This window comes from Anopheles gambiae, chromosome 2 (assembly GCF_943734735.2).
Source record: "Anopheles gambiae chromosome 2, idAnoGambNW_F1_1, whole genome shotgun sequence".
Taxonomy (NCBI): domain Eukaryota; kingdom Metazoa; phylum Arthropoda; class Insecta; order Diptera; family Culicidae; genus Anopheles; species Anopheles gambiae.
Genome location: NC_064601.1, coordinates 10,319,905 through 10,344,804, shown reverse-complemented (window position 1 = coordinate 10,344,804; position 24,900 = coordinate 10,319,905). Strand labels below are relative to the sequence as shown.

Genomic DNA, 24,900 nt, shown 5'->3' with positions numbered 1-24,900 from the left:
CTTTCTGTGTTTTTTTCTTCTTTTCTGTTGCTTGTCCAATTTATTTTGTAAAAAGTATCCTATCGATGCTATGCACGCGTCAACGGTCTATTTATAGCAGCAAACGTGTGATCACGTGCCGCGTTGGTAGCTTCGCTCGTCCGCTCTTCCGGTGCACCGCCACCGCGTTGCAAACTACATTTATTCACGTGAACACGGAGAGAACGATTCGATTTAGTTGTGTTATTTTTACATATCAAACAACGGGTTTGAAGAGTATAGATATTTGCTACTAATTCACAGTACATTAAATAGTATCATACAGCACGGGTGAAGCAGCGATGCTCTACCTGCTCCTTTCGCGTCTAGCGCACCACCTGTAACGCACCCCGTTGCGCAGCCATTGCGCCATCTTCCTGCGAGCGCATCCCCTCACTAAAAGCGTTGCGTCGTTTCGCCTTGCTTCGTTCATTTGCCTATTGCCTACTATAGAAACAAACATTAAATATGCTGCACTCCTGCCGGAGGTGCTGTTAACAGAGGATATTGAGGACATTGCTTTGGGTTAGTACGATTACAGCCGAACCATTATTGCCCTTTTCTATGGCGCAAAAAGGAACGCACGTGTGCTACGGAACAATAGCTGCTCAACAACTAGGACTTGCTTTACAATGCTTCCAACGTTTCTGTGCTCGATTTTCCCAACCGAGATGAAAAAATGAAAAAAAAATCACATTCGTTTTGTTTTGTTTTGTGGGGAGCTTTTTTCTCCCCCTTCCTGAATCCATAAAAAATAGAACCAATACGGGTACGGGAAACATTTGTATCTAAACGGCAATTACACTGTTGCCCATCCACCGGCGCAAGGAGCTCAAGAAATAGGGGATAGTCAACGATTCTATCTAATTCGCCTTGATGTAGTTGCTGTCGAAGATTTCCAGCTCGTTCATGATGTAGTTCGCCTTGTTTTTCAGCAGCTTGATCTGTTTCTGGTTGGTTTCGATCACCCCGAGCGAGCTTTCGATCTGCTTCAGCTCCTCGTTCATCTCCGTGCTGGCCGTGTCCACCACCCGGCACAATCGTGCGAAAGTGCTGGACAGTTCCCTGAATAGAACATTAAAATAGAGAGCAATTTTAAAATAGGCAATAGATGAAGCAATGAATTTCGAGCGCTACTTACTGCTGCACCTGGTGACTGCAGTTGGCCGAGGTCAAATCAACGATCAGCTTCAGCTTGCGCGTTGCATGATCTACGTACTGGTTCTTGAAGTTGCGCTCCTTTGCCGTGTTCGTCCAGGACAATCGTTCGTACAGATACACGCTGCCGTATATTACACCGGCGCCGACTATCACACGCCAGCCGATGGTTTTCAACATCTTTAAGGGGGAAAATAAGCATGTAGTTTATGCTTCGGAACGTTAAATAATATAAAACACTACTAGAGACTTACCAATCCAGCCACCACCAGACCGAGTGTTCCCTGCGATCCTATCGAAGCGATGGCCACCTTCGAAATCACCGACAGTTGTTCGTTCGTGATCAGCTCGTTCTCCGGCATAAGACACATCGGTGAGGTTGGAGAAAGAACCTGTGACATCTAACGATGGGAGGGAGGGAAGAAGAAATTACCTTTCATTAACATGTTCTGTACAAGGCGGCCATTGTCCCCTCCATCAACTAAACTCACATTCATGTTGCTGTTCTGGCGATGGTGCGTGATCGCTTTCCGATTGCTGGATCGGATCTTCCCATTGAACCGTGCGATCAGTGCCCGAATGCCCCACGAGAACCGGAACTCCAGGTCCTCCTGGAAATCGGCGCACAGATTCTGACAGTTGAGCGTGTACAGCATCTCGAACGGTTGCGTGCGCACGACCACCTGATGCTGCTGGGCGCTCATCTTCTCCGACGGTAGCAGCGCCGTCATGCGGCTCGTCATTTCGCGCTGCGCCGTCTCCACGTTCATCGCCAGCGCCGTGCTGAGCCGGGCGCGCAGGTTCGACCCCAGCCCGTTCTCCACGTGCGCATTGATTTCCTTCTTGTACACGTTCAGCACGAGCGGATCCGTGTGGAACGGCAGATTGAACTCGTCCACCAGCACGTTCAGCCGCCAGATTTCTTCGTTCAGCGCTTTCGCCACCTTCTGCTCAACCTCCTCGACCATCGTATGGATCTTCATCTTCATCTCGCGCGTCACCTGCATCAGCGACGTCTCCGTGCTGGCGATCCGGTCCGTCAGGCGCTTCCTTTGCTCGAGCTTCTGGTTGCGCAGCACGTTCGCCCGCTCATAGATGCTGTCGAGCATCATGCGCATATCGCTCGCAATGTTTTTGCCGCGCGAGCTGTGCTGCTCGAACTTGGTCCGCACCGCACTCTTGGAAATGCATTCCTCGAACTTACGCTCAAAGTCCTGGAACTCGAAGTAGCGGTTCTGGAAGCCGTCGGCCAGCGCGCCCGCTATCGCTGGGAGGCCTTCCTGCTCCTTTAGCCGTGCCTGCAGCGTTTCGCGTGCCGAAACGAAGAACACACGCTCCTCCGCTTCCTTCGGTGTGGCGACCTTCAGTTCCTTCACCAGGAAATCTATGCACCGCTCCTGGTGTTGAGCTTTCACCTGAAGGAAGACATGAGCGCTTGGTCAGCGTTTGCAATTGCTTTTGGGTATGCTTCTTCTAACACATGTAGTGGTGCAAAAAATATATAATTGTAGGTACGGGGAAACAGAAAATTAACACACGCACAACACGCACACAGGGACAGAAAAGAATGAAAAGCGTGCATGGTTAACGCGCTCGTTTAAGAAGCGATAACAGTCACCGTGCATCGAAACGCATTTCATTACCTTTTCCAGCTCCTTCTTTAAATGTGTGTAGATGGGTTAGAAGAAAAATAAACGCACCGTGGAAGCAATGAGCGATGGAGCACATGGGTCAGATAGTCCCGCGTAACAAACACTTACCGATTCTTGAAACTCGGGCTCGGACGCTGACGCATCCCAGCGGTTGTTCAGCACAAAAATGTTCGGCTTCGATAGACGGGTGGACACTTCGTGAAAGAATGATTTTTCCTACAGATATAAAAATAGTTTTGAATAAATGTTTTGTACAATTGCCTCACGCGCACCGCAAAAACCCTACCGCCAGCGTCATGGTAGATTCGGCGTTTAGCACCAGCACGAACACGTCCGCATTCAGGCAATGGTTGTCGATCCAGTCGTCCAAGTTCGGCGACACGTCCACACCGGGCGAGTCGACAAACACGACGTCATCGCGCAGCAGGCTGCACCGTTCGCGCGGCCAGAATATTCGCACCAGCGAGCTTTCGCACAGCTTCTCCTGGCACAGTGCGTTGGCCAGCTGTTTCACGGACTGCAATTTGCACAAATAAGAACCTTATCTTCATGCGCCTTTTCAACCGCCGGACGATGATGGGGACCCATGCACCGGAATACTTACGGTCACGTTGAGCTTTTCATCGCTTCCCTCCTTCACCAGGTACGCTTCGTGACCATCGATGCCTTCCACCTGGCAGAAGCAGTTGGTCGTGTGGCCGATACCGCTGGGAAGAATTTTATCACGCAGCATCGCATTGATTACGGAGCTTTTGCCGTTCGAGGTGCGGCCGAAAAATGCCACCTTCATGTTATCGCGCGCCAGCACCTCCCGGATGCCTCGCACCTTAAGCACATAGCTTTTGAACTGTTCCGCTTCCGCCTTGTCGACGATCTCGGACGAGGCGGGTAGTTCAGCTGGGAGAAGGGAAGCGTAGAAGAAAAAAAAATATGGCAATTAAACTAAAACACGTCCCCCACATACCCTCGCTTTTCGCTCTCACCTTCGATGAAACCGGTCGTTTCGACGACATAATCATTGATCTCGACGAAAATATCGTTGATCTTCTTTTTCGCCCGCACGAAAATCTGTAGCGGCGACACGTCGGTCGCATTGTTGTGCAGCGTGCGGGCGTTCGGATCGATCAGGGCGGCCGTATCGTACATCGAGGCGTTTCCGTTGCCGGTCACCATCGACAGTGTGCGGTTCAGGTAGGTTGCCATGGGGTGGCACAAATCGGTACGCAAATTGGCGGGATTGGCAGTCCGAACGAAACGAAACGAGGGAGAGCGATCACGACACGTGACAATTGGGTACGGCTTTTAACGGGCAACAATTTTGCTAAATAAATACGTCTCCAATACGAATCAATTGCGCTTTAGTTTGTTTTGGTGATTTTTGTCACAATCTCTGATACCGATGCCGTTGTGCTACACACACACAGACAAATACAAAAACCGTGTATACTTCTAATTCCCGCCTTCCGGTGGACCGCTTATCCTCTGCGCGAGTGTGTCAAGCGGTTCGATTGTGGCGCTAGGTTGAGGAAAAGGAAAAAGCGACAACAGGTTCGAAAGAATCAATCCTTCCTTTCCTTGCTTTCCACGTCCACCACACTTCGCAGCACAAGCAGGGAACGTATGAATGAACGGGCAGGGGTTAGTAGACGGATTCGAACCGAACGGAAATGATAGCCTACTGAGCACCGGTGTGTATGTGTTTTGTGTAAACTAAAGCCGGGAAAACAGCCGCATTCAAAGCCACTTCTGACGGCACAACACAAAAGGAGCCTTTGGAAGGAATCGCGGTAATGGGTGGGGGTTGTTTGTGACGTTCTTCACAGTGTGTGCACTCAACCTTATCTACACGTTCACACGGGAGGAACCGCGTCTTGCTCTATCTCACGCTCGCTAACACTCTGGCATTAAGCAACGAACTGAAAATAAAAAGAGAAACCGAAAAAAAAAACAGAACATAAGAAAAGGATCCGTACTGGGAAATTTAAAGCACAGTCGCAGGGCATGGCGGGATATGGTGCACGGTCGTCGGTCGTGGAACTACTGTTGGCATACACACACACACACAAATTGGAAAAAAGAGGAGGAGGGAAATGCAAAACAATCGATAAAGAGCAACGGATAAAGCGGGGAAACGGATGAATGAAAATGCAGCCAGGAAAGATCGGACAAAAAGCACATAACGGTCAAGGTAAGCCAGGAGGCAAGCTAGTACGACGTAGGCATTGGGGGATGGCCCACGGCAGGCGTAACAAGATGATCTTTTTCGGGAACGATACATCGTAATTGCGCTCTCGCCGAACAGTTCTTTCCAAATAACTGTATGGCTCACTGAGTGTGTGTGGGTGGGTCGGATAATTAGCGGAAAGGCGTGAAGAAGAACAGAACGCAAGCGGGACGCAAAAGGTAAAAGAAGAGCACGGTTTGTTTTTTTTCGTTTGTGGTTCGTTCCACCCGTGGTGCTGGGAGCTGATAAAGCACACGGCCCAATGAATGAAGGTGAGTGCGCCGTTGTGTTTTCCCCGTGCCCCCTCCATCCCTCCTGTTCCGTTCCGCTCCGGATACGAACCTGCTTTGATTCGGTCATACTACGACGGAAAGAGCAAGCGGCGCCCCAATTTGCTGCTGGATTTGGATGACGATGATGTTTCCTCACCGATGATGACGGAATGTCCTGGCAGGCTGCGTTTTTCTCTGCGCTAGAGCATGCTAGAAAACGCACACGGCGCACTTTTCGCTACCGTTCGGTGATGATTGTGTGCTGCCACTTGCCCGTCGCACCGAGGTCACACACAACGGGGGGAATGGCCGTTTCTTTACCCACAAAACTCACATACACAGCACAATGCACCACGGCAAAGGGGGACGATTCGCTGGGCAAATTGTTTGCTCCGATTGCTGCGTTTGTGAAATCGCGTGATGTAACTCGCCTTTTGAGCTGTCGGGGATAACGACGACGACAAAACGTCGCTGCAGAAGCACGAACACACACCGCACCGTTCTTCCAGTGCGTTCGCTGCTGTCAATTCACGGCGCTCGGACACACACACACACTCACGCACATACACTGACAGGCGCGAACTGTCAGGCGTGAGGGGGGTTTTTTCTGACACATGGCGGTTTTGTTTACATCTCTTCACGGGAACCGTGTGCGGCTGGTACTGGTACGGAGTGCGATTATCAATGGAACACACACCGTATCTGGCAACCTGTGATAAGTTTGTTTAGTGCGGACAAATTCCATTTAGTTCGGAAGCATTCAGTGATAAGTAGGGGAATTGTTTTGTAGCAAACAAAAGTGTAATCGAAGCGAAATGGCTGACGTTATGCTGGAGCTATCGGCCTGGGAAGATTTGGCCAACATTCCGGCAGACCCGCCTAGGATGAGGCCGCTGTGCAGCAAATGTTGGTAAGTTTGCAACAAATGGGTTGCTAAATGGATTGCTTAATGGATTGCCTTTCACCGTTCGCTGCTTCCAGCCGACCCGTGCAAGTGTGCTGGTGTGCCGCTTTACCCCCCGAGCCGCTGAATCCTGCCGGGCGCATCGTACTGCTGCAACATCCGGCCGAAGAGAAGCGATCGCTACGCACCGCCCCGATGCTGTCCGTTGGGCTCGCCCCCGGCAAGTGTCTCATTTACAAGGGCAAAAGGTTCCCCAACACCCGGCACGATGCGGAGCTGGAGGCGATCCTGGCCGACAAACGGTCGCTGCTGCTCTATCCCAGCGCCAGCTCGGTCCCGATCGAGCAAATCGATCCGGCCGGCGGGCCGTACAATCTGATCCTGCTCGATGGCACGTGGCCACAGGCGAAAGCTATCTACCACTGCTCGACCGCTCTGCATGGAATGCGCCAGGTGAAGCTGGTATCGTCCGGCACGAGTAGCTACATCATCCGCACCCAGCCGACCGAAGGCTGTCTCAGCACGCTGGAAACGGCTATCCAGGCGCTCAGCGCGCTCGAACGCGACGACCGATACCGGGAGCAGCTGCTCCAGCCGCTGCACGTGCTCTGCCAGTACCAGCTCGCCAACGGGGCAGTCACGCACCAGTCGAAAGAGTTCCTGATCCGCCACAACCAGTACCCGAAGCTGATCGGGCGGCGGTTGAATCGGTTGCTGAAGCACGCGGACAACTTTAAGGACGACCCATCGGACGGGACGGAACGGAAGCACTCGACGTAGAAATAGGGACAGAACTCTTTACCGCGGTAAATCCAGCATCAGAACACGATGATTTTACTTTTTTTTAAATCATTTTATTATACCACTTTGTATTGTACTGATTTCGTAACATAAAATAGAGCATAGCTTTATTATGTGTATATATACATTCACACAGAGCAGAACTATTGATGACCCATCTTTGTAATGTATGGTTTTGGGCGCCGTTGGGCGCTATGCAAACGCCGTTCTATCGCGCGCGTGCGCACGCCTTGCAGCATCTTAAATATTCAAATTCAAATTTAACAATGTTTGTTTTTGGTTGCTGTTGTTTGCTTTCTCGCATGTTAATATAATAGTGTCCCAATCTCTTAAGCTACTAAAACAACGCACTGAAGCAAACTGATCATACAGCTCCTGCGCGATACCGTCGAATTGTACGTACAATCGTCCATAGGGGTAGCTTCCGTTGGGCCTGCTTTTGAATCGTCGCTCGCTAGCAAACGGCCAGCAAACACCCACTTACATCTTTGGACTGTAAACTGAAATTACTGTTACCTTAAATTGAGACTCATCATTGCCACAAATATCTGCACCATCGCGCTGGGGCCACATTCTTGCGCATGCAATTTCGTTCCTCGCAGCCGGAACAGCCTTACAGCCAGTTCCAGAAAAGCTACAGCCATAAAATAATCACTAACGCACTACGATATTCACAGCATATTCTACGTTGTTTGATTTGCGCTTACCAAAGAGGTTGTATTGTATTGGATCAAAGAAATGGAATGTTTAAAGTCTATGCTTAAACAAAAAAAAACTACAAAGAAATAATCTCTAGGAGTTGGTTTCCAAACCAAAATTTCAAAATATTTACAACGGCACTAGGGTACCGTTACGGGGTCTTAGGAGAACATGAACTGGAGGAGGGTTTAACATACTTGTTTTGTCTGCTCAGCTTTGTGGTAACTAACGTGAAGGTACTACCGACTATTTAAAAACAATGAACAAATCACTGAAGCATTACTCTATGGCATAAGGAACACAACCAGGACCCGTCCAACGGATGGTTCCTGTGTAAGTACTAAAAAAAGGTTCTAATTACTGGCGGTTACTAACATCTACACTTACTTAGACCATCGTTTATCATCAAATCCCCGTCCCTATGGGCCCTATCCTTTTCCCTTTCTCGTATCATAATACATACATAAGCGCGGTTTCATCAACCATTTCCACCGCTCCAGCAACCCCCCCACACACACACACATACACATCCCACTAACGCTAATGGTGTCCTTGCTTGGGCTCTTTCATAAAGAACCAATCGTTCACATAACCTGCTACGCCTAGGACCTAGGACAGGATGGGATCAGCGTAGAGTCTACCACTAAATATTGACCAATAGCCGGGCAACATACGCCTCTATGGGGCAGCTTATAGGGGCTTGTTTCTGTTTCTTTATTTTTTTTGCATATTTGCTTTGCTTATGTTTGCCTGTTGTTACTGTCTATCATCATCTACGCGTAGCGAGTAAATATATGTTGAGTGGGTGTGTTTGGGTAGTTTCCAAAATGTTATGCCTATTTAGTAGTAGCATGGCTTTCTCTCCCCCGTTCTCTCGCTCTTTGCTTCACAACACTACGGCACCAAGTGCGAGAACTACACAGAAGCACACGTGAACGTAGTAGCAACGGGTGCAAGTGATGATGCATCGGTGGACGCAATCGGTGTGCATTGGATTCGATCAATGTTATGTCTCTCGTGTCTAATTTTGCTAACTCCCTTTTTTCTCGGCAGAAGCGAGGAGAGTGATCGGTTCGGAAAAGTGGGTGCAAATTCAACTTCTTGTTCAGTTGTACTCAGCAAGATCTCAGCAAGACCATGGGAATAGCGATTCCTGTACTTTAGATGTATGCCCTCAGCATGGATATACGTGCATCGTCATCGGATATAGAAGGTGTCAGTTGGCTTGTATATATGTATATCGATAAATCTCTGTCCCGTTGTATCCATCTCCATTTCTAAGCTCCTTCCTAGTGATAAAAATTGATGGTGGTGGTGGTGGTGTGATGGGCATGCACTAGACCCCCCACGCAGAAAGCCTGGCGCTACAAACTACAGATGCACAGATCAGTGGGCTTCATAGCTACTGTAGGGGTGTAGATTCGTTACCAGATGAAATGTGTTAATTTGACGTGATTCATATGTTTGCCGCAACAAACGTGCCTGGCCTATGATGAGTTTTTGTGAATAAGGGCATAGCGTGATGCTTCTACACATTATCTATCGTCTGCTCAAGAATGCTCAGTTCATTTCAGGGGTCACATTTAGTCATTGGGGGGGAAAAGAGAGGGCCTGGTCAAAGCCATATAACAAGGTGGATCGAAGAGTGGTTTTACGGAAACAAGATGACTGTTTGCGGCAACTTTCCGCTGCCTTTTGCATGCTCATAGCGTCCGCTGGCCACCTATTCCCGCAGCTTGTGCCAATCGGCAATCTGGCGGCGCGGTGAGTTGCACACCTCCTTCCAGTGGTTCAGGGCGGAACCGTTACTGCGCGGTCCGCCCAGCTCGAGGCGCCCGATCACCTCGTTCTTGGTGACCCGGTCCCAGTCCAGCAGCATCAGCTCAAGCGAAACACCGTCCAGCGTGGCGCCGCCGGCCCCCTCGGTCGTCGGTATGTCGAACGCGAAGCTTTCGTTAAACACCGGGCTGAGCGTGCGCTTCTTCACGTGCGTCTTCTTCTTCGCGATGCGCTGCCCATTGTACAGCAGGTAGATCTTGACGTACGGGTCGGCCAGCCCGGTCACATCCATGCGCGGCAGGTTGCGTGCCTTCAGCAGTACGACGGTCAGCCGGGCGGCGGCCGGCTGCCAGCAGAGCGAAATCAGCAGCTCGCCACGGCCCTGCGCCCGGATCTTCAGACTGCGCGGTTGAATCTCGCGGCTCAGCGCTACCTGCTGGTTCTCGATCTGCTGCAGGTCGATACCGGACAGCGGGCAGACGACCTCACCAATAACGTCGTCCCGGCTGTAGCGGTCGAAGCTCAGCACCACGAAGTGCAGCGACATGCCGGCCAGCTCGCTCAGCGTCAGTCCGTAGAAGGTAAAGTCCTCATCATACACCGGGTTGCGCGTGTTGCGTAGCACTCTGGGGAGGGGGGAGGTGAAATGGAGAAGAAAAACACACAGAGATAAGTGATAAGTTAGTGGGAAAACCCATTCCGACGATTACACCACCGCATCGGGCTGCTCCCATTTTCCCCATTTTACTGCTGCACAGAAGAGCCTCCGGCTGCAGATTATGGGTTTATTTTTGGAAAACATCTGCGCTTCCAACCAGCCAACCAACCAACCAGGAGAGTTGGAAGAAGGAGAAACGGAAAAGGAACGCTAAATGGATTACTTTTCAATTCCCGGCTCGGTTTCTGGGAAGGAAGGGAGAAAGCAAACTTTCTTCACATCTATATTTATCGTCCTCCGCAGGCGAAAAATGGTGGCGCAAGTTTTATTGCCACGCGTGGTTTAGGGGACAACACTCGGCATGTCGGCATTCAAACCAACCTCAATTGCTCAGTTCGAGATGACCTTCAGTATTGATTGTCTGTGGCCGCTTTTGTCCTTATCTCTTATAGAGCACATCTTCAAAGGTGTGTCATCATCCGGGGGAAACTCTCTCCAGCCACATTCTAAGCGTCAGCTTTGACAGCAGTGCTTTGCTACCTACCGAGTTTTCACCTTGTGCTGCTTGTCGGGCAGCAGCTGCAGCTTCACGTACGGATCGGTGGCCGTCTGCTTGCCGTTGGCGCTCCCGTTGCACAGCATCGTGCCGCCCCCGATCGTGCTCAGTTCGGCCGCCGCCGTACCGTGGTTCTTGCCGGGCAGACCGCGGCACCGCACCACCGACACGACCAGCGCGCTCCGGTCGGCCAGAAAGCGTAGCTTGAACACGATCGTACCGAGCTTGCCGTGCTCGGTGCCGTCCCCGTTCTCGCACGCGCTCGGATCGCCCAGCTCCGACACGTCCGGTGATTTCGGTTCCAGCTGCGCATTCTTCGGTATCAGCTCGTTCTCCTCGGTGTACTTGGTCGGTGGCACGATGCTGGTGGTGGTGGTGGTCGTGGCCAGCGTGGTCGTCGCCGTTGCTGCGGTCGTTCCGCCGGCGGCCGTCGTCTGGTCGGTCGGTGACTGGGCGGGCAGGTGGCCCGGCAGCGGCTTGATGCTGGTCGGCGACGGTGATTTCTTCAGATACTGGGGCGGCTGGCCGCTCGGCGAGCGGACCGCTTTCGGTGGCCGCGGTGGCTGGAACGGCAGCGAGGACGCCTCGTGGCCCGCCTTCTTGTGCTGGCGGCGGAAGCGCCGGGCACAGAAGCAGGCCGTCACGGCCAGTATGGCGGCTGCGGTGAGCCCGAGCACGGCTGGCACCACTGAAATGAGCACAACGTAATCTGGAATGAACGGCAACGTGCGATAAAGAGTACATAGAGAGTGGGTGCTGTGCCGCGGTGGCACGACGGGTACCGGAAGGGGTTAGAATCGAGTGTGCAATAGAGGAAGGCCTGCCAAAGGTCAGGCTCGGGAATCCTTAGACGGCCATTCCAGTTCGGGGCCGATTCGCGGGCCATAAAATTCGGTGCGAAAACATCCCCCCAAAGCATCGTAAACGTTCGCCAGAGCCAATCCATTGCTGTATCGGGGGGCCAATTGGCAGGTTCATTGTTTGATTCTGGGAAGCCCGCGTTTACTTCGAGACTAACTTACAGAGGGGGAAGCCAGCATTACAAGATCTCCCCGAAATGCCGCGAGCAGCCCATAAAGAAACCATTTACCAGGCAGAAGGCGGTGGAGGGACTACTAAGTGACGATAAGTGGTGCGTCAAATTGAAAGCAACAGAATCCGCGGAATAGGCCCCCCGAGTAGGGGCGGGTTGATGGCATCGGGTTTTCCTGCGTCATATTTCAATGCGTACGTTGCTACGCGTTGCGAACCCTCGTAAAGCCGTAATGTGTGGCACCATTTCGCGAGGATGGTTTTCCCTTACTAACTAACAACAAATACAACTACAACAGTGTTGTGGATTGGAGTGTTTATTAAATTGAAATTATGATAAATTTACGCAAACGATTGGGCTTTAACAGCTAATTTCAGCTAAAAGTCATGAGCTTTTTCGCGCAGCCGCCCAAGCACACACTATCTTGGATAATCATTTCGTCCACCTTCAAGGGAAGCTTCTTCGAGGTGGGATTAAAGCAAGGAGGCCTTAACACTTACTCAGCGCCCACCTGGTTTGCTAATTTTAAGCAGGAAAAAGTTCCCGGCTCGCGCCCCCTTCGCAACGGATCATCTCATCCTGAGCTGTCCCGGGTGTGCTAATTTCGTTGGAAAGTCATTTTCCTTATCGGTTGTAGCCGACCGGGCAGGGTGGTTTAGATAAGTAGCAGCCATGCCAGTGGTGGTAAGTAATCCCGCAATTGTTCGATGCTGTAATACAACCATGTAATGGACAAGTACTTTTAGACCAAATTGCGTTGAACGAACGTACATGGAGCTTGTGGTGGTCGTTATTAGAAAATAATACATAATTCCAACGTCTCCGACTGCATTGAAGGTGATTGTTGATTGCCAAAACAATTTTAATTGCAAATGTTGCCTTATCGTAACCCTACAATCTAAACTTGACCGTACGGGGGAGTTTTTTTTCGTGTTTTCTATTTCACTCCCAGTGTGCTCAATGGTCATGGAAAAGCAATCGTTCATTTCATTCTTACGAAGTAGAAAACGAAATAAAGTCGAAAACACACACATAGAAATGAAAGGTTTGTTTTTTCATTGCAATATGCTTTGGCGTTTTACGACTTTGGCGACCTTCTCTGCGCTTACCCTTGCGCTTTCTAGCCCAGCCGTGGTTGGGACTTGGGACGGGGCCGACCCGCCAGTGAGCTCAGCAAAAATTCAACCAACTCACCTCCAACTCCAACTGGGAGCAATATAAAGGCATTCTAACGCGAGAAGCAGCAGTAGCAAAAACGAAAACGGCTTCCAGCGGCTCACACGAACCAAGAAGCACAGCTTGCGTCCAATGTAACACGTGTTACGATCCTCCAAGCTCCTCGGAGAAGCTGGCTCACACATTTTAGTGGCTCCCAAATGATATGGGGGTCGCCTTCTTTCTCTCTATGTCCCCGGCGCGATGCGTAAACGGTCGGCAACGGTCCTTAACTTTCACCAATCGATTGTTTATAAAATATTCAAAAAACATCTAGCATTTGGGTTTTCCACACACCACCCAGGGATGCACCACAAGGGAGCGTAAACTGCGTATCCGGTGTGGAGTTGGGATAGCAATACAAGCGGTTGGATAACTTATTTAACCTTTGTAGGACGTAACCAACGAAAAGCCAATGTTAATGTTAAAAGCCAACATAAATTGGACCCAATGTTGTATTTGGTGTGGTGCTAGAAAGCAAAAACACTTCTTGTAAATACTCTACTTCAGCTCCGAGTGAATGAAAACACATTCTACTGAAAATAGAATCAAATCCGAGCATTAAGACCCATCGCTGTGCTCCCTATGAAACACTCATTCAGCACAAGATTAGCTTGCAGATTTTGTAAGCTTATCTCCATTGCCTTCGTGAAACGTACTTCAAAGAAGGATTTCATTTCAAATTATGAATTCATTCGCGTAGTGAAAGCTATTTCGGTGCGTTCTGTTTGTTCCCAAATACGAGCGCTCGTTCATGCAAATCCACTTTAATTGGATTATTGATGGGCTAGGGGACGATGGTGCGAGGCCGCTTTCCTTTTCGCCACAAACAAATCACCGATAAGGAAGGCACTAGCAATTGGTTAACAAGGTACGTTGTTTCGTTGTTTCGTGCTGGTGCTTTGTGAAGCTTTCTCGAGTGTTGAGAATCGACTTGACCACCGATCAGTTACAGAAAAGTGGCAGCATTTTTCAATTCCAAGCGACTGCTGGATAATCCATTACGTCGCTTTAAGCAAACTCCAGTGAATCACTTCGGTAATAGCTGCAGCTAGTACCAGTTCCCTCGAAGTGGATGTTCTAGAAGCGGCAAGAGCTTGCCGATTCTTGCTGCCAGCCTTTCAAGAGCTTTGCGCTAATGGCGCACTTTAGGTCCATTTTCGTTCGGGCGGGGAATGATGGCCGAAACCATCAACGAACGCGTTGCCCTTTTTCGTCAGTGCAGTGGTGGGCTATGTTTGGATGTCAGACGTGTTGGTGGTCAACGGCTCTCGGGGGAGCGAATGAAGCAAACGACGGAAAAATAGACGCAAGCAGTTGGCACACAATATTACACGTTCGTGCACGGCACGAATAACTCTGTGGCGCTCAGGTGCGCCAACTTCCGACATCTTCATCCGAACTGTCTGGCTCATTGCAGAGATGCACACCCATCATCCGTGTCTCTTGAGATGTCCGCATTCGAAACGGCATTTGCTTGTCTTTTTTGTTTTTGTTTTTTTCCCTCCCCTTTCGATAATACTGGTTGGAAACTTCTACACGCCGTCGAGTGTAAGTGACAGGCGGACATGCAATGCAACGTGTCTTACAACCATTCCCCCAACAAGACGGTGCCCGCATTGTGTGCGTCCTTTCAGCATCCTCCTCCTCCTCCTCCTCCACGGGCTTGGGCGGCTCCCATGCTGCTGCCTTCGGAGCACTCGGAGAGGGCTTTGTCATCGAAGTTCAAGGAAAGGCCTCCATGGCCGGCGCGTGTCGAGAATCGGGTTTGCGGGTGCACACCACAGCCAAGGACGCAATGCAATGCTTTATACGAGCACAGCGGGTATGCTTACGGTTTTGCTGGCGGGAGTTATACGACCTCCCGGTCGCCCGGCAAGCTGGCAGGCAGGACTGCATTTTGCTGCGTCAAGTAATACCGAGACGCCAGCAGTGCCAATCGATAGGAACAGCTTCCTGAGTAAGACGCTTCCCCATGAGGATGAGTGGGAGAAGCTGTGATAGGGGAAAGAAAATAAGCTGGCTATTTTTTGCCTTTCTTTGATATCTTCCCCTTATCGGGAGTGGATTCTGTCCAACACGGGTATGATTATTCCGCGTCCTGCATTCCGTACGTGACTTGCAGCCGGAATGTGTTTTATGAGAGTACCTGTGCTAGTTGACACATTCGTGGTATTAGCTGGTAGCTCTTGCGCGGCGAAAACTATGACTGTTGCATGGTGAATCAAGGGCCAGGGCCAGCGAAAGGCAATACATTCAATCAATCCAGAGGGAAGAACGTAGATTAGATTACATCGCTATGGTGATGATTGGTGTATTTCTGATAGTGTAGCAGCTTCGTAACCATCCAGCTTAATCCAAACACTTTTGGCTCAGACTACTAGATGCAATCTCCATAAATCTTAGACCATAAAGCTTTGGAGAAGTAAACGGCAACTGAAAACTCCTGTGGAATTGAGCTGCTAAGCGGGGATCTGATGGTAATATATTCTAAATTATAATCCTGTTATGTTGTGGTTGTGGATGTCGTGCGGACATCCACTAAATACCTCGACATCATTGTACGAGGTAAACCTTGAACAGGTGCCAGAAGCCTTAATCTACAACCAATGGTAAAACGAAATCCAGAGTATCCTCAATGAGCAATGCAGCCTCTTGCCCAGCAAATGGAAATCTAATGATCCCAACCAATGCATCTACTAGGTCCACCGTCTCTTCAATCATGTTCCAGCTCCAGCTGTGGACTGCTTAATCGATATGTGTTTTTTTTTTTTCTTGTTTTCTGGTACTAATTTCTGGAACCAAATCAAAATCGTTCTCCCACTCTCCGTCCTCGACAGCAGAGCCGTCGTGTGGGACGCGTACGCTCTGTACGCTTCCCGGGATGACTCACGGGGTCAGGTGAATCAGGTGTTGCCAGCCAAGCGGGCACCGAGAAAATTGGTACCGCCGGACATCACGCAACTGCGGGCGACCGACTGTCGGGTGCATTGGCACCACCGCCAGTGATATGATCGGAAAGTGCAATGTTTGCACTCCTCACCGCCCTTCCACCCTCTTCTCGAGCTCCCCGATTGCGATTGTTAATGTCAGCTAATGGGAATGCCCGATGTTTGTACGATGTGCCATACACATCAAAGCAAGCATGTTTGCGTTTGTGTGCGTGTATTGGTTCACCTTCAGTATGAGCCTGTTTGCAGAGACTCGTCTGCAGCTCCAGCTTTTTCCACACCAAATTCCTTCCATATATACATCCATATTTATATCTCCTGCATAGAACTCTACCTCCCCCACAGCCCCTCCTCACGCTGCTCGAACACACTCATTCCAACCACCTCGTTCCCGTCCGCGTGGGCAGAATGCCCTAGAATTGAAGTAGCCCTATATTACCAGTTTCCAGCGTGTTCATGTCCGGGCCGTGGTCGCCCATCTTGTTGATGATTCCGGACTCCACCGTTGTGCCGACGAGACAGGATTCAAACAGGAATACAAACTCCACCCACACAACCACACGGAGACACTTCACTGAACTTACAGGCAGAGATTACACAATTTGCTTAAAAATCCAGCCAGCAGTGGGATCTCTTCCGGGCACACACTGAAGCACACAAAAACACCCTCCAACGCACAAACACACTCACACGCGGACACGGAGGAAATAAACGCACGCGCGCGCCTACACACTCGCTTGAAAGGAGTTGTCCTACGAAGTGTTTTTTTTAGCAAACGTCGACACTAACGTCCCACCTCGGTACCGAGTTTTGTTACACCTTCAAACTAGTGAACGAATAATGCTTGTGGCACCCAGTATTCAATGCGTACCATTGTTGAATCCTTTTTGAAAGCACTGAACACTGATCAGAACGCAGCACCAGCACCAGCAGTCTGGGCAACAATTGGGATACTTGGGATGCGATGCGCTTGTACGGAACTCCGAACAATATGACCGCAATGTCGCACTTATGCTGAAGGTGTGAGCACCAACGTCAGGCAAATCGATAAAGCAAGCGGAACTGAAATGAGGCGCATGCGCTCTACACCGTTTTCACCATTCCGGTGGAAAACAAAACAATGGCCGGAGCTTTTAAGCTCTCCGGTTGCTGCTTGGTGTCGTCGTCGCCTACTAATTGTTTCAGTTTTGCGACTCCTACGCGGCTTTCGGAGCAACTGCTGATGCTGAGAGATGAGATGAGATGTGTAGAGATGAACGAGAGGAACAAAACATGAGAAAGAGAGAGAGAGAGTGAGAGAAAGAGAACCAGTTTGGAGCAATATACCCAAACGAAATGGAAAATATTCTGAAAAATTCGTCTGAACTTTTCTGGAAGTCTTCCAACTGTCACAATAGAAACTTAAAACGTCAGAGCAACACCTATCGCACACCTATACACCCAAAAAAAAGAATGAAGTGCAAAGCTAATTTAGTTTAGCAAAAGTTTTTGTACTTTTTTTAAATTAGTTAAAAATTAATTAAAATTTGTATCATTTTATGCAAGCAAACAAAAATATTTGAAAATGCTCCAACACGTGCTAACGTGTCTGACCGTACAAACTACCATGCGCTTCCATCGTTTAACGGTTTTTTTTAAAGCGATCTCATGGAGTTGGACGCTCGATGTATTTGTTTCCTTTAATTATCCTTCTGAATTCTTCTTGTCCAAAGATTCACTTGTTCTCTCGGTTTCACCTTGAAACAACTTCACAAACTTTTCTTGGTAGTTAGATCCTTCGGCCTGTTGCCTCCAGCAAACACGTGACAAATCCGAGTTTCTGTTACAAAAAGTTTGCAATACAACGCGTAGTGACGTTAATGAACAATATAGTTGTACGGATTCTCAAACCCAACCAACGCTAACACATTTGTATGGCACGTCATACATCAAGAGCAGAATAAGAGCTCTCTTTTGTTCTGTCGTTAGGACTCATACTTACCGGGCCACGTGTTAAGAAGTCTCGTGTTTTATAGAATTTAAAAAGTCACACCTTTAGACAATCATCAATTACTATCCACAACTTCAACCATTTCTGGACAAAAGTAATGCACGTTTCTGGATGTTTTACTTAAAATTATTTACCGTCCTCGTAGTTTTATTCAAAAGATATAAATAATACATTTATCAAGAGAAAGTAGACGTTGGAAGATACGCATGCTTCACACATTGGTTGATGTTGTTTTACGACCTCGGATCTAAGACAGAGTGGATTAATGTATGTGTATGTGTATTTGTGTTTGTTTGTTGTACAAGATGGTCACCTCTGTTCACTGCCAACTGATTGGTTTGTTTGTGTGTGTGTTTGGTGCCAAACTTGCCTACAGGCCTAATGGACAAACCGCAAAACCACTCACGACCACCACCACCACTACTACCTGTGCGCTCCGACGCAAGGATGTATAGAAGCTTCCAAAAACAACGCTGGCGACTAGCAACAATGACAACAACATCATCAACAACAACAACAACATGATCTTTTGTAACCTTGCTTCTGGGATGGTCTCTTTTTGGGGTCTTCAGGAGGGGCTTCTCTTGCTCTCTGTTCTCTATAAATATGGTGCCTTGCTGGTGTTTCTGTTTTTTCTCTGTGGGCACCCTCCCCCCTCTGTACCATCTGGGACGGTGATGTTAGATGATCGCATTAAGTTAGATGTTCTAATGCACTCTTTCTCTCTCTCTCTCGCACTCGCTCGTTCCTTGCATTCGCGGTGTAAATTTACTCTTTTGCTGCCTGACTGTCCTAAGCTAAGCTCGGTTCTCGTTTGCTTCGATCGCGAAAGTTCGTTCAAAAATGCCTTCCGATGGGTAAAGTAACGGAGTGTTAACAGGGCAGGTGCTGTACGGTACGGGCACGGTAAGGTATACAGTCCAGGGCACCGGCGTTATACCATACCGATCGTAACACTCCGATCTTTTCCCCTCGAATTAGCCGGCCATAGATGGAAGCCGACCTTAGTAGCCGGCCAACTCGGCGAACGTGGAGTCCATCTCGTCGGCCAGGGACTTGTATCGGTCCTTGTTGACGCCCAGCTCATCTGTGAAGAAGTGAAGAAATGGTCTGTTAGTACCACATCGCACAAGGAATGCGACCGTCTGCCAAATGGACATAACTTGAACGCCACAAAAAAAAAAACGAATGGACACTTTAAATACACAGACACCGATCGTCGCGGGAGCCTCTCTCTCTCTCTGGCCTGCACGGGAAGGGCTTGCGAACGATCTTGCGTCCCAGAACACGTAGTATAACACATTGCCCGATTGTCGCGTACGGACGATATTCGGTGTGGTCGATGGTGATTTGTCGCACGAAGGTCAAACGTATGAGTCAAACAATGGGGACAGCAGAACCAGTGAATGTGTTTACGTACATATGATAGTAATCTCGTTAGTACACCGAACAACACAAGCTAGTTCCAAAAAAAAACAGGATGCAAACGGTAAGCGCATGTATGGTTAGATAGCGGCGGTCTATGCACGCAATGCAGATCGAGGCGCATTTTGGATGGAATGGGGATCTAAAGCTATCCTGTCGGAAGGGTTTTTACCTCCCCCTGATGACCGGGGGAACTCGAGGCTCGATCAACATAAATGGAAATTCGGGATTTGGTATGTAGTTTATGTGTACAACGAACGCACGCACGTACAGGTGAAACGGGATGGTAACGGACGTTTACAACACAACGTAACACAGAGTGGAATGCTTTGCTGAATGCTGAACAGTTACGGCCACAAAGAGAAGTCGCGTGTGTGAGTGTGTTTGTGTATGTGTGAGCCAGGTGGAAGATGTTCCGGGCGAACGGAAGATGACGATCAGAACATTGTATTGTGTGGATGTGCTTTTATGTTCTTTTTTTTGCAAAGATGTGAAATGGAAACACATGTACACATGAACGGAACACCGAACGGAACCGGAAACGGACGAGCACATTTGAGGTGATCAATATATGTATATAGGTACAAATATGACGGACGTGCGGACTGGACAATGCAGACAATGCAGAAGATGTACAACGTCACAGCCGACACACACACACAGCCGGTGGATTGTAATGGATCAATCAACAAAAACAAAAGTGGTGAGTGTTTGTGGCGGTGAAAACAAAACTTTCAGAAAAAAACCCAAATCGAAACGCATAGCAGAATCGTGTATGTAACGTGCGTTACACATAAATACCTAAAGGGTCGGATCGGATAGCATCGCACTACTATCACCGCGCACCAACGTGTAACGTGATGCGGGGAGTTTTTTTGTTTCTGCGTGATCGTGGATCGTAGTATAGGTCGGGCACCGTTTAGGCACCGAACGACCAGTTCAAAACGGCGACGCAGTAGCAGATGTAGCAGAAGGCACAGTCGAAGGATATCTTGTCGCTAGTGCGCGAACAGAGAGCTTTCGCGTTTCGTTAGCTGGACTTGGCTAGAGGAAGGAAGGCGGGAGGATGCAGGAGAGCTGTGAAGGAGAGAAGTGTGCGAGGGGAAAGCGAGCAGCAGTGGTACAGAAATGGGAGGAGTGGGGGAAGGAAGTTGGTAGGGTGTGGAAGGGTTTTGAGGCAAGCTGGTACGGGCAGGCAGTGACGCCCAACGTTAAGACGGAAGATAGCGTGCAGTTTAGTATCCGGTAAGTTCGGCGAAGGTCGAATCCAGATCGTCGCAGATCGCCTTGTACTTCTCCTTTTCGTTCATCAGTTTGTCTGCAAGAGATTACAGAAAGGTAAGTTTGTTAGGATTTGCGTGGTTGTTCCCGAGGTCGTTTGCTGTTCCGGAAATGGTGGGCTGGACGGATGGTGGACTGACGTGGTGGAATGGTGGAGACACGGTTTTTGGGAAGTTTGATCATCACATCCCGGTGTCGGACGATCGTGCGCCGCAGAGATATGTTGATCTTCGCTCAGGTCGAGGAGTTGGAGATGGTGTGATTGGATTTCAATAGACCCAGCTAGCTCGGACCCCGCTATGGGGACAGACCAAGCTAACGGCTTCGGGGTTTATGTTTTATGTTTGTTTTTTGTTTTTTGGTTTATGGCAAACAGCAAAAGCACCCTTGGCGGCTATTTACAGCTCAGGTTATTCAAGTAAGCAAACAGCGAAGAGAGAAATAGAATAGTGTGTGTGTATGTGTGTGTGGTGTTGTCTGCGTTGTCTGTCTGTCTGGCATCTAACAGCTACTGTTACTGTAAAGCCTACGTAACAACATGTGTCAGTGTGATGGTACGTGTGCATCTGTTTGTGTTATCTCTGTGTATTATCAGTGACGCAGTACTCTTCGCCTCGAGGAACAACTATTAGACTACCCGTTGCCTATCCGTATAACACGTTTAGTGTGAGCACCAGAAGGTACGACGACGACGACGACCAACGCGATCGTACACGCGCAGATTGTATGGTTCGGGTATGGCTGTTGGTGGTGTATTAGATACAGGGGGTCGCGCAAGCTCTCGCACGTACCTTCTAGTCTGTCGACCTCCTTCTGGAGCTTCTTGACGTTCTTCTCCGCGTTCTCGGCGCGGGTCTCCGCCTCCTTCAGCTTGATCGTCAGGCTCTTCAGCTGGCGCTTGAACTCCTCCACTCTCTGGTTGGCCTTGTCTTCCGACACCTCCAGAGACTTCAGGGAGTTACCGACGACCTGTGGGAAGGGAACGGAAAGATACGAAGATTGATGTTACACTCAATGGCTTGTCCGGTTGCTTCGCTCCGCCTGCGTACCTTCAACTCCTCCTCCAGCTCCATGATCTTGGCCTCGCCGGACTTGACACGGTCCTCAGCCACTTCCAGCTCGTCTTCAACGAAGGCCAGCTTGCGGGACACCTCGTCGGACTTGGTATCGGCGTCTTCAGCGAGCATACGCGCCTCCTTCAGCTGGTTGGACAGCTGATCCATACGCTCCTCATCCTGCTGGGAACGGTTCTCCAACACTTTGCACATACTGCGAAGAGGCCCCGCGCACGTTAGTTAGCTGACCGCTGTCATCCCCAATTGCCCTGTGCTTACCGGTTGTTCTCATCAGCCGACTGGGTAGCTTCCAGCAGCTTGGACAGCGCGGCGGACGAACGTTCCTCAGACTTTTCCAGATCCTCCTCAACCTGCTGGACCTTGCGGGTCAGGGCGGCCACGTTCGCCTCGGTCGAGGTGAGCAGCTTGTCCTTCTCCTCGCTGTCCTTGGTGGCCTGCTCCAAGCTAGCCTTGAACTTCTCATGGTCCTGGGTGACCTGCTCCAGACGCTTGGTCAGGTCGGCGACCTCCTCCATGATCTTGTCGGCGCGCAGGTTCGCCTCCTTCGCCTGGTTCTCGCAGGTGTCGGCTTTGTCCTGCGCGTTATCCTTCTCGATCTTCATCGCCTGCATTTTCTTCTTGATCGCGTCCATTTTGGATGGTTTGTTTTAGCTAACCGCGGGCCACAGAAAATGAAACAGGAACAGGAGCTTTCCTTTTTGCAGGTGCTAGCTGTCAAAGTGAACAAATTGGCAAACAGTTAAGAGATACAGTGTCTTTTTGCGGCTGAGTTCTGGAACGCAAGATGTAAAGTTGTAGGTCCTAACGTCTTGATCTACTTCTTAGCTACTGTCCGTCTCCATCAACTATATTGTTAATTAAACCTGCTCGTAATTGCCAAGGATTATTCGCGCTTAACACTAAAACCTTGCAAAGTGAGCAAAAATACAGTTGCAATACATTGGCACCCAATTTTGCATGCCACAGTACCAGTAGAGCACATCAAGAGATGTACAAAATAGCAGGCCTATTGCTTGAAATCCATTGGCAATTCCTAATAATAGAACATTCGACTCTAGGCCTTCCAGCCATCCTACATTTGCATCCGTCCCTACGCCACGCACTACCCAACATTCCATACTCAACGCAACGCATTCCACGCCATTCCTCTGCTCCCACCCCGAGAAACCTGCTCTAGGCCACTGTTTATTTCAAGAAATTTTCATAAATGAGTAGGCCGCGGCGAACAATTGCCCTCGCTGCGTAACGGTATGGTGGTAGCCCCCAAATCCTTCCCAAAACCGTGCAAGGAAGGTTGCAGCACAGTGGCGACAGCAGTAAGCGCGAGAGATCACGCATACGCATCAGGCGGCCTGCGCATCAGCGTTCGTGCGCGCATCTGTTCTAGTAAAAATAGCTCCCCGGCAGGAGTTAGTATATACCGTGGCAAACGGCTGAGGCTGAGGGGATGAGGCAGCCGCCCGACGGACCTTATAAGCTAAAGAGTAGCTGAATCGTGCGGCTGCCGGTACGGTGTGCGCAAAATACGGACATGCGCAAAGCGCCCAACAAAAACGGCAGCCCTGTAGTACAAGCTCAGTGCAGAGAGTTGGCAAATTTTGGCCTCCGGTTATTAGACGGCATTGAATACATTGGTGGATACATTGTCAATGTTCGATTACTCTTAGCAAAAGGGGTGACACAAAACAGAGTTTTACCGCTGCACAGCTAACCAGTAACAGGCGGTTACTCAATCATACCCAAACCGCAATGGAGACTATTTTTAGACGCGGGGGGCTGTTTTTTTTTACCCAATACACCCGCTATGAAATCAAATGTTTTTTCTTCCTCTTCCTCTTCTTCTTATTCTTCTTCTTGTTGTTGTGTGCCGTGCGCGAGATTTAGGCTAAATGGTTAATTATAACCGTTGCGTGTGAAAAAACTGCTGCCGTTCCGCAGTAGCAGCGATTGGTCGGTCTGGCGCTATTTCGGGCCCACCGATCACCGACACACTATCTGACTGACCGGGGGCGCTTACACGGACACCTGTACGCGCACGAAATAGTTCACTGCTGATGCTGCCCTGGTAGAGGCCGTCACGTTAAGGAATGTCTCGTTTTTTTTTAAATTGTTGTTGTAATTTTGCTTCATTTTTTTTATCTAACCAAACACGTTTTTAATGGTTTAGGAAGGAGTTTTGCCGATGACTGCTAAATGGTTCCTACTACCAATTACTGTAACCGTACTAAGGATGCACTTTGGGCTGCACTTTTTCATACTATTCAATTTGGTATCACTGTAAAGCTTCATTTCCAAAAAAAAAAAACAAAAGATTACACACTTTTTCACCCTAATTGTAATACAAAACGTAAGGGACTATCCTTCGCTGGCAAATCAAAACCCCCTTTCAAGCAAACAAAAAAAATAGGAACAACAAAAACAACAAAACCAACCTGAGCGCTTTCACTCAAATCCTCGCAAGACTAAAAACACGATAGCACTGAGTAGCGCAATACGAGGAAAACTCCGATTGACCCTTACGCCGAGCGACGCACACAGCCGTGCGACCAGTCCCGGACGGTGCACGAAGTGGCCTCGCGCACACACACACACACACTCGCCATAGGAAAAGCGGGGAAAAGCGTGCGTGAAGCACGATCCCGCCGAGTCGGCTTTAGTTCACGGTGACGTCACGTTTTTGGCGCTTTTCCCCGCATTTTTGTTTCCCCGATGTGCTGGTGCTGGTGGGACGCACATTTTCCCCTTTGCGCAAATCTAGTGCGCGTGCAGTTCGCACGCGCATCCGCACCACGATCGGTTCTCTCAGGTGTGTGTGTGTTTGCAGGGGTGGCAACCACGAACCACGAACCACAACGGTTAGAAAAGGAGAAGCGTTTCCTTTTTAGCGCTCCCGATGGCAGCAGCAGCAATCGTAGTAGCCAGCAGCCACGACATGCCCCATGAACGAATTTTCTTACTGCGGGTGGTTGGTGTTTCCTTCGTGTGTGTGTGTGTGCTTTTTTTCTTTCTTTTCGTGCTGCTTTTTGCTACACTCTCGCGGTGCGCATCGATTCTAAATTTGAATCACCCGACACCGCGCGTTTTGAGCATTTTTTGCTTTCGTTTCGTACAAAACGATTTTTCAACCCAATTTTTCAACAACTAACCAGTGCCTGGTAGAGAGACAGTGGTTCTTTTTCGTGCCTCACATCGCACAGGGCGTAAAAAT

The 24,900-nt window shown here is 49.4% G+C and overlaps 4 protein-coding genes across 8 annotated transcripts; 1 reads left to right on the top strand and 3 right to left on the bottom strand.

The window, feature by feature from the left end:
- Position 1: 1 nt before the first annotated feature.
- LOC1281313 (transmembrane GTPase Marf) lies at positions 2 to 5,829 on the bottom strand. Of its 3 annotated transcripts, XM_061649421.1 has the most exons (10): positions 5,395 to 5,829; positions 3,812 to 3,896; positions 3,433 to 3,725; positions 3,115 to 3,345; positions 2,937 to 3,044; positions 2,820 to 2,834; positions 1,668 to 2,591; positions 1,431 to 1,577; positions 1,160 to 1,356; positions 2 to 1,083 (listed from the first exon to the last, which is right to left on the bottom strand). In XM_061649421.1, exons 1-10 carry the CDS (start codon positions 5,410 to 5,412, stop codon positions 882 to 884), a joined length of 2,220 nt encoding a protein of 739 aa, XP_061505405.1. In that variant the 5' UTR covers positions 5,413 to 5,829; the 3' UTR covers positions 2 to 881. The 3 variants fall into 3 exon arrangements, with proteins under 3 accessions (XP_061505405.1, XP_061505403.1, XP_061505404.1); XM_061649419.1 differs by lacking the exon at positions 5,395 to 5,829 and having other exon boundaries at positions 3,812 to 4,744; XM_061649420.1 differs by lacking the exons at positions 2,820 to 2,834; positions 5,395 to 5,829 and having other exon boundaries at positions 3,812 to 4,744.
- Positions 5,830 to 5,970: 141 nt separating this feature from the next.
- LOC1281314 (tRNA-uridine aminocarboxypropyltransferase 2) lies at positions 5,971 to 7,148 on the top strand. Its single transcript, XM_321259.6, has 2 exons — positions 5,971 to 6,234; positions 6,306 to 7,148. The coding sequence occupies exons 1-2, from the start codon at positions 6,140 to 6,142 to the stop codon at positions 7,006 to 7,008; spliced, it is 798 nt and encodes a 265-aa protein (XP_321259.4). The 5' UTR covers positions 5,971 to 6,139; the 3' UTR covers positions 7,009 to 7,148.
- Positions 7,061 to 17,079, bottom strand: LOC1281315 (synaptotagmin-11). 2 transcript variants are annotated; one of them, XM_321260.5, is made up of 3 exons: positions 16,360 to 17,079; positions 10,710 to 11,430; positions 7,061 to 10,133 (listed from the first exon to the last, which is right to left on the bottom strand). In XM_321260.5, the coding sequence occupies exons 1-3, from the start codon at positions 16,397 to 16,399 to the stop codon at positions 9,452 to 9,454; spliced, it is 1,443 nt and encodes a 480-aa protein (XP_321260.4). In that variant the 5' UTR covers positions 16,400 to 17,079; the 3' UTR covers positions 7,061 to 9,451. The 2 variants fall into 2 exon arrangements, with proteins under 2 accessions (XP_321260.4, XP_003435948.1); XM_003435900.2 differs by having other exon boundaries at positions 10,710 to 11,409.
- A 945-nt stretch (positions 17,080 to 18,024) lies between these two features.
- Positions 18,025 to 24,268, bottom strand: LOC1281316 (tropomyosin-1). 2 transcript variants are annotated; one of them, XM_003435899.2, is made up of 5 exons: positions 24,125 to 24,268; positions 21,951 to 22,403; positions 21,666 to 21,885; positions 21,408 to 21,585; positions 18,025 to 18,997 (listed from the first exon to the last, which is right to left on the bottom strand). In XM_003435899.2, the coding sequence occupies exons 2-5, from the start codon at positions 22,322 to 22,324 to the stop codon at positions 18,915 to 18,917; spliced, it is 855 nt and encodes a 284-aa protein (XP_003435947.1). In that variant the 5' UTR covers positions 22,325 to 22,403; positions 24,125 to 24,268; the 3' UTR covers positions 18,025 to 18,914. The 2 variants fall into 2 exon arrangements, with proteins under 2 accessions (XP_003435947.1, XP_321262.1); XM_321262.6 differs by lacking the exon at positions 18,025 to 18,997 and adding an exon at positions 20,360 to 20,653.
- Positions 24,269 to 24,900: the final 632 nt, after the last annotated feature.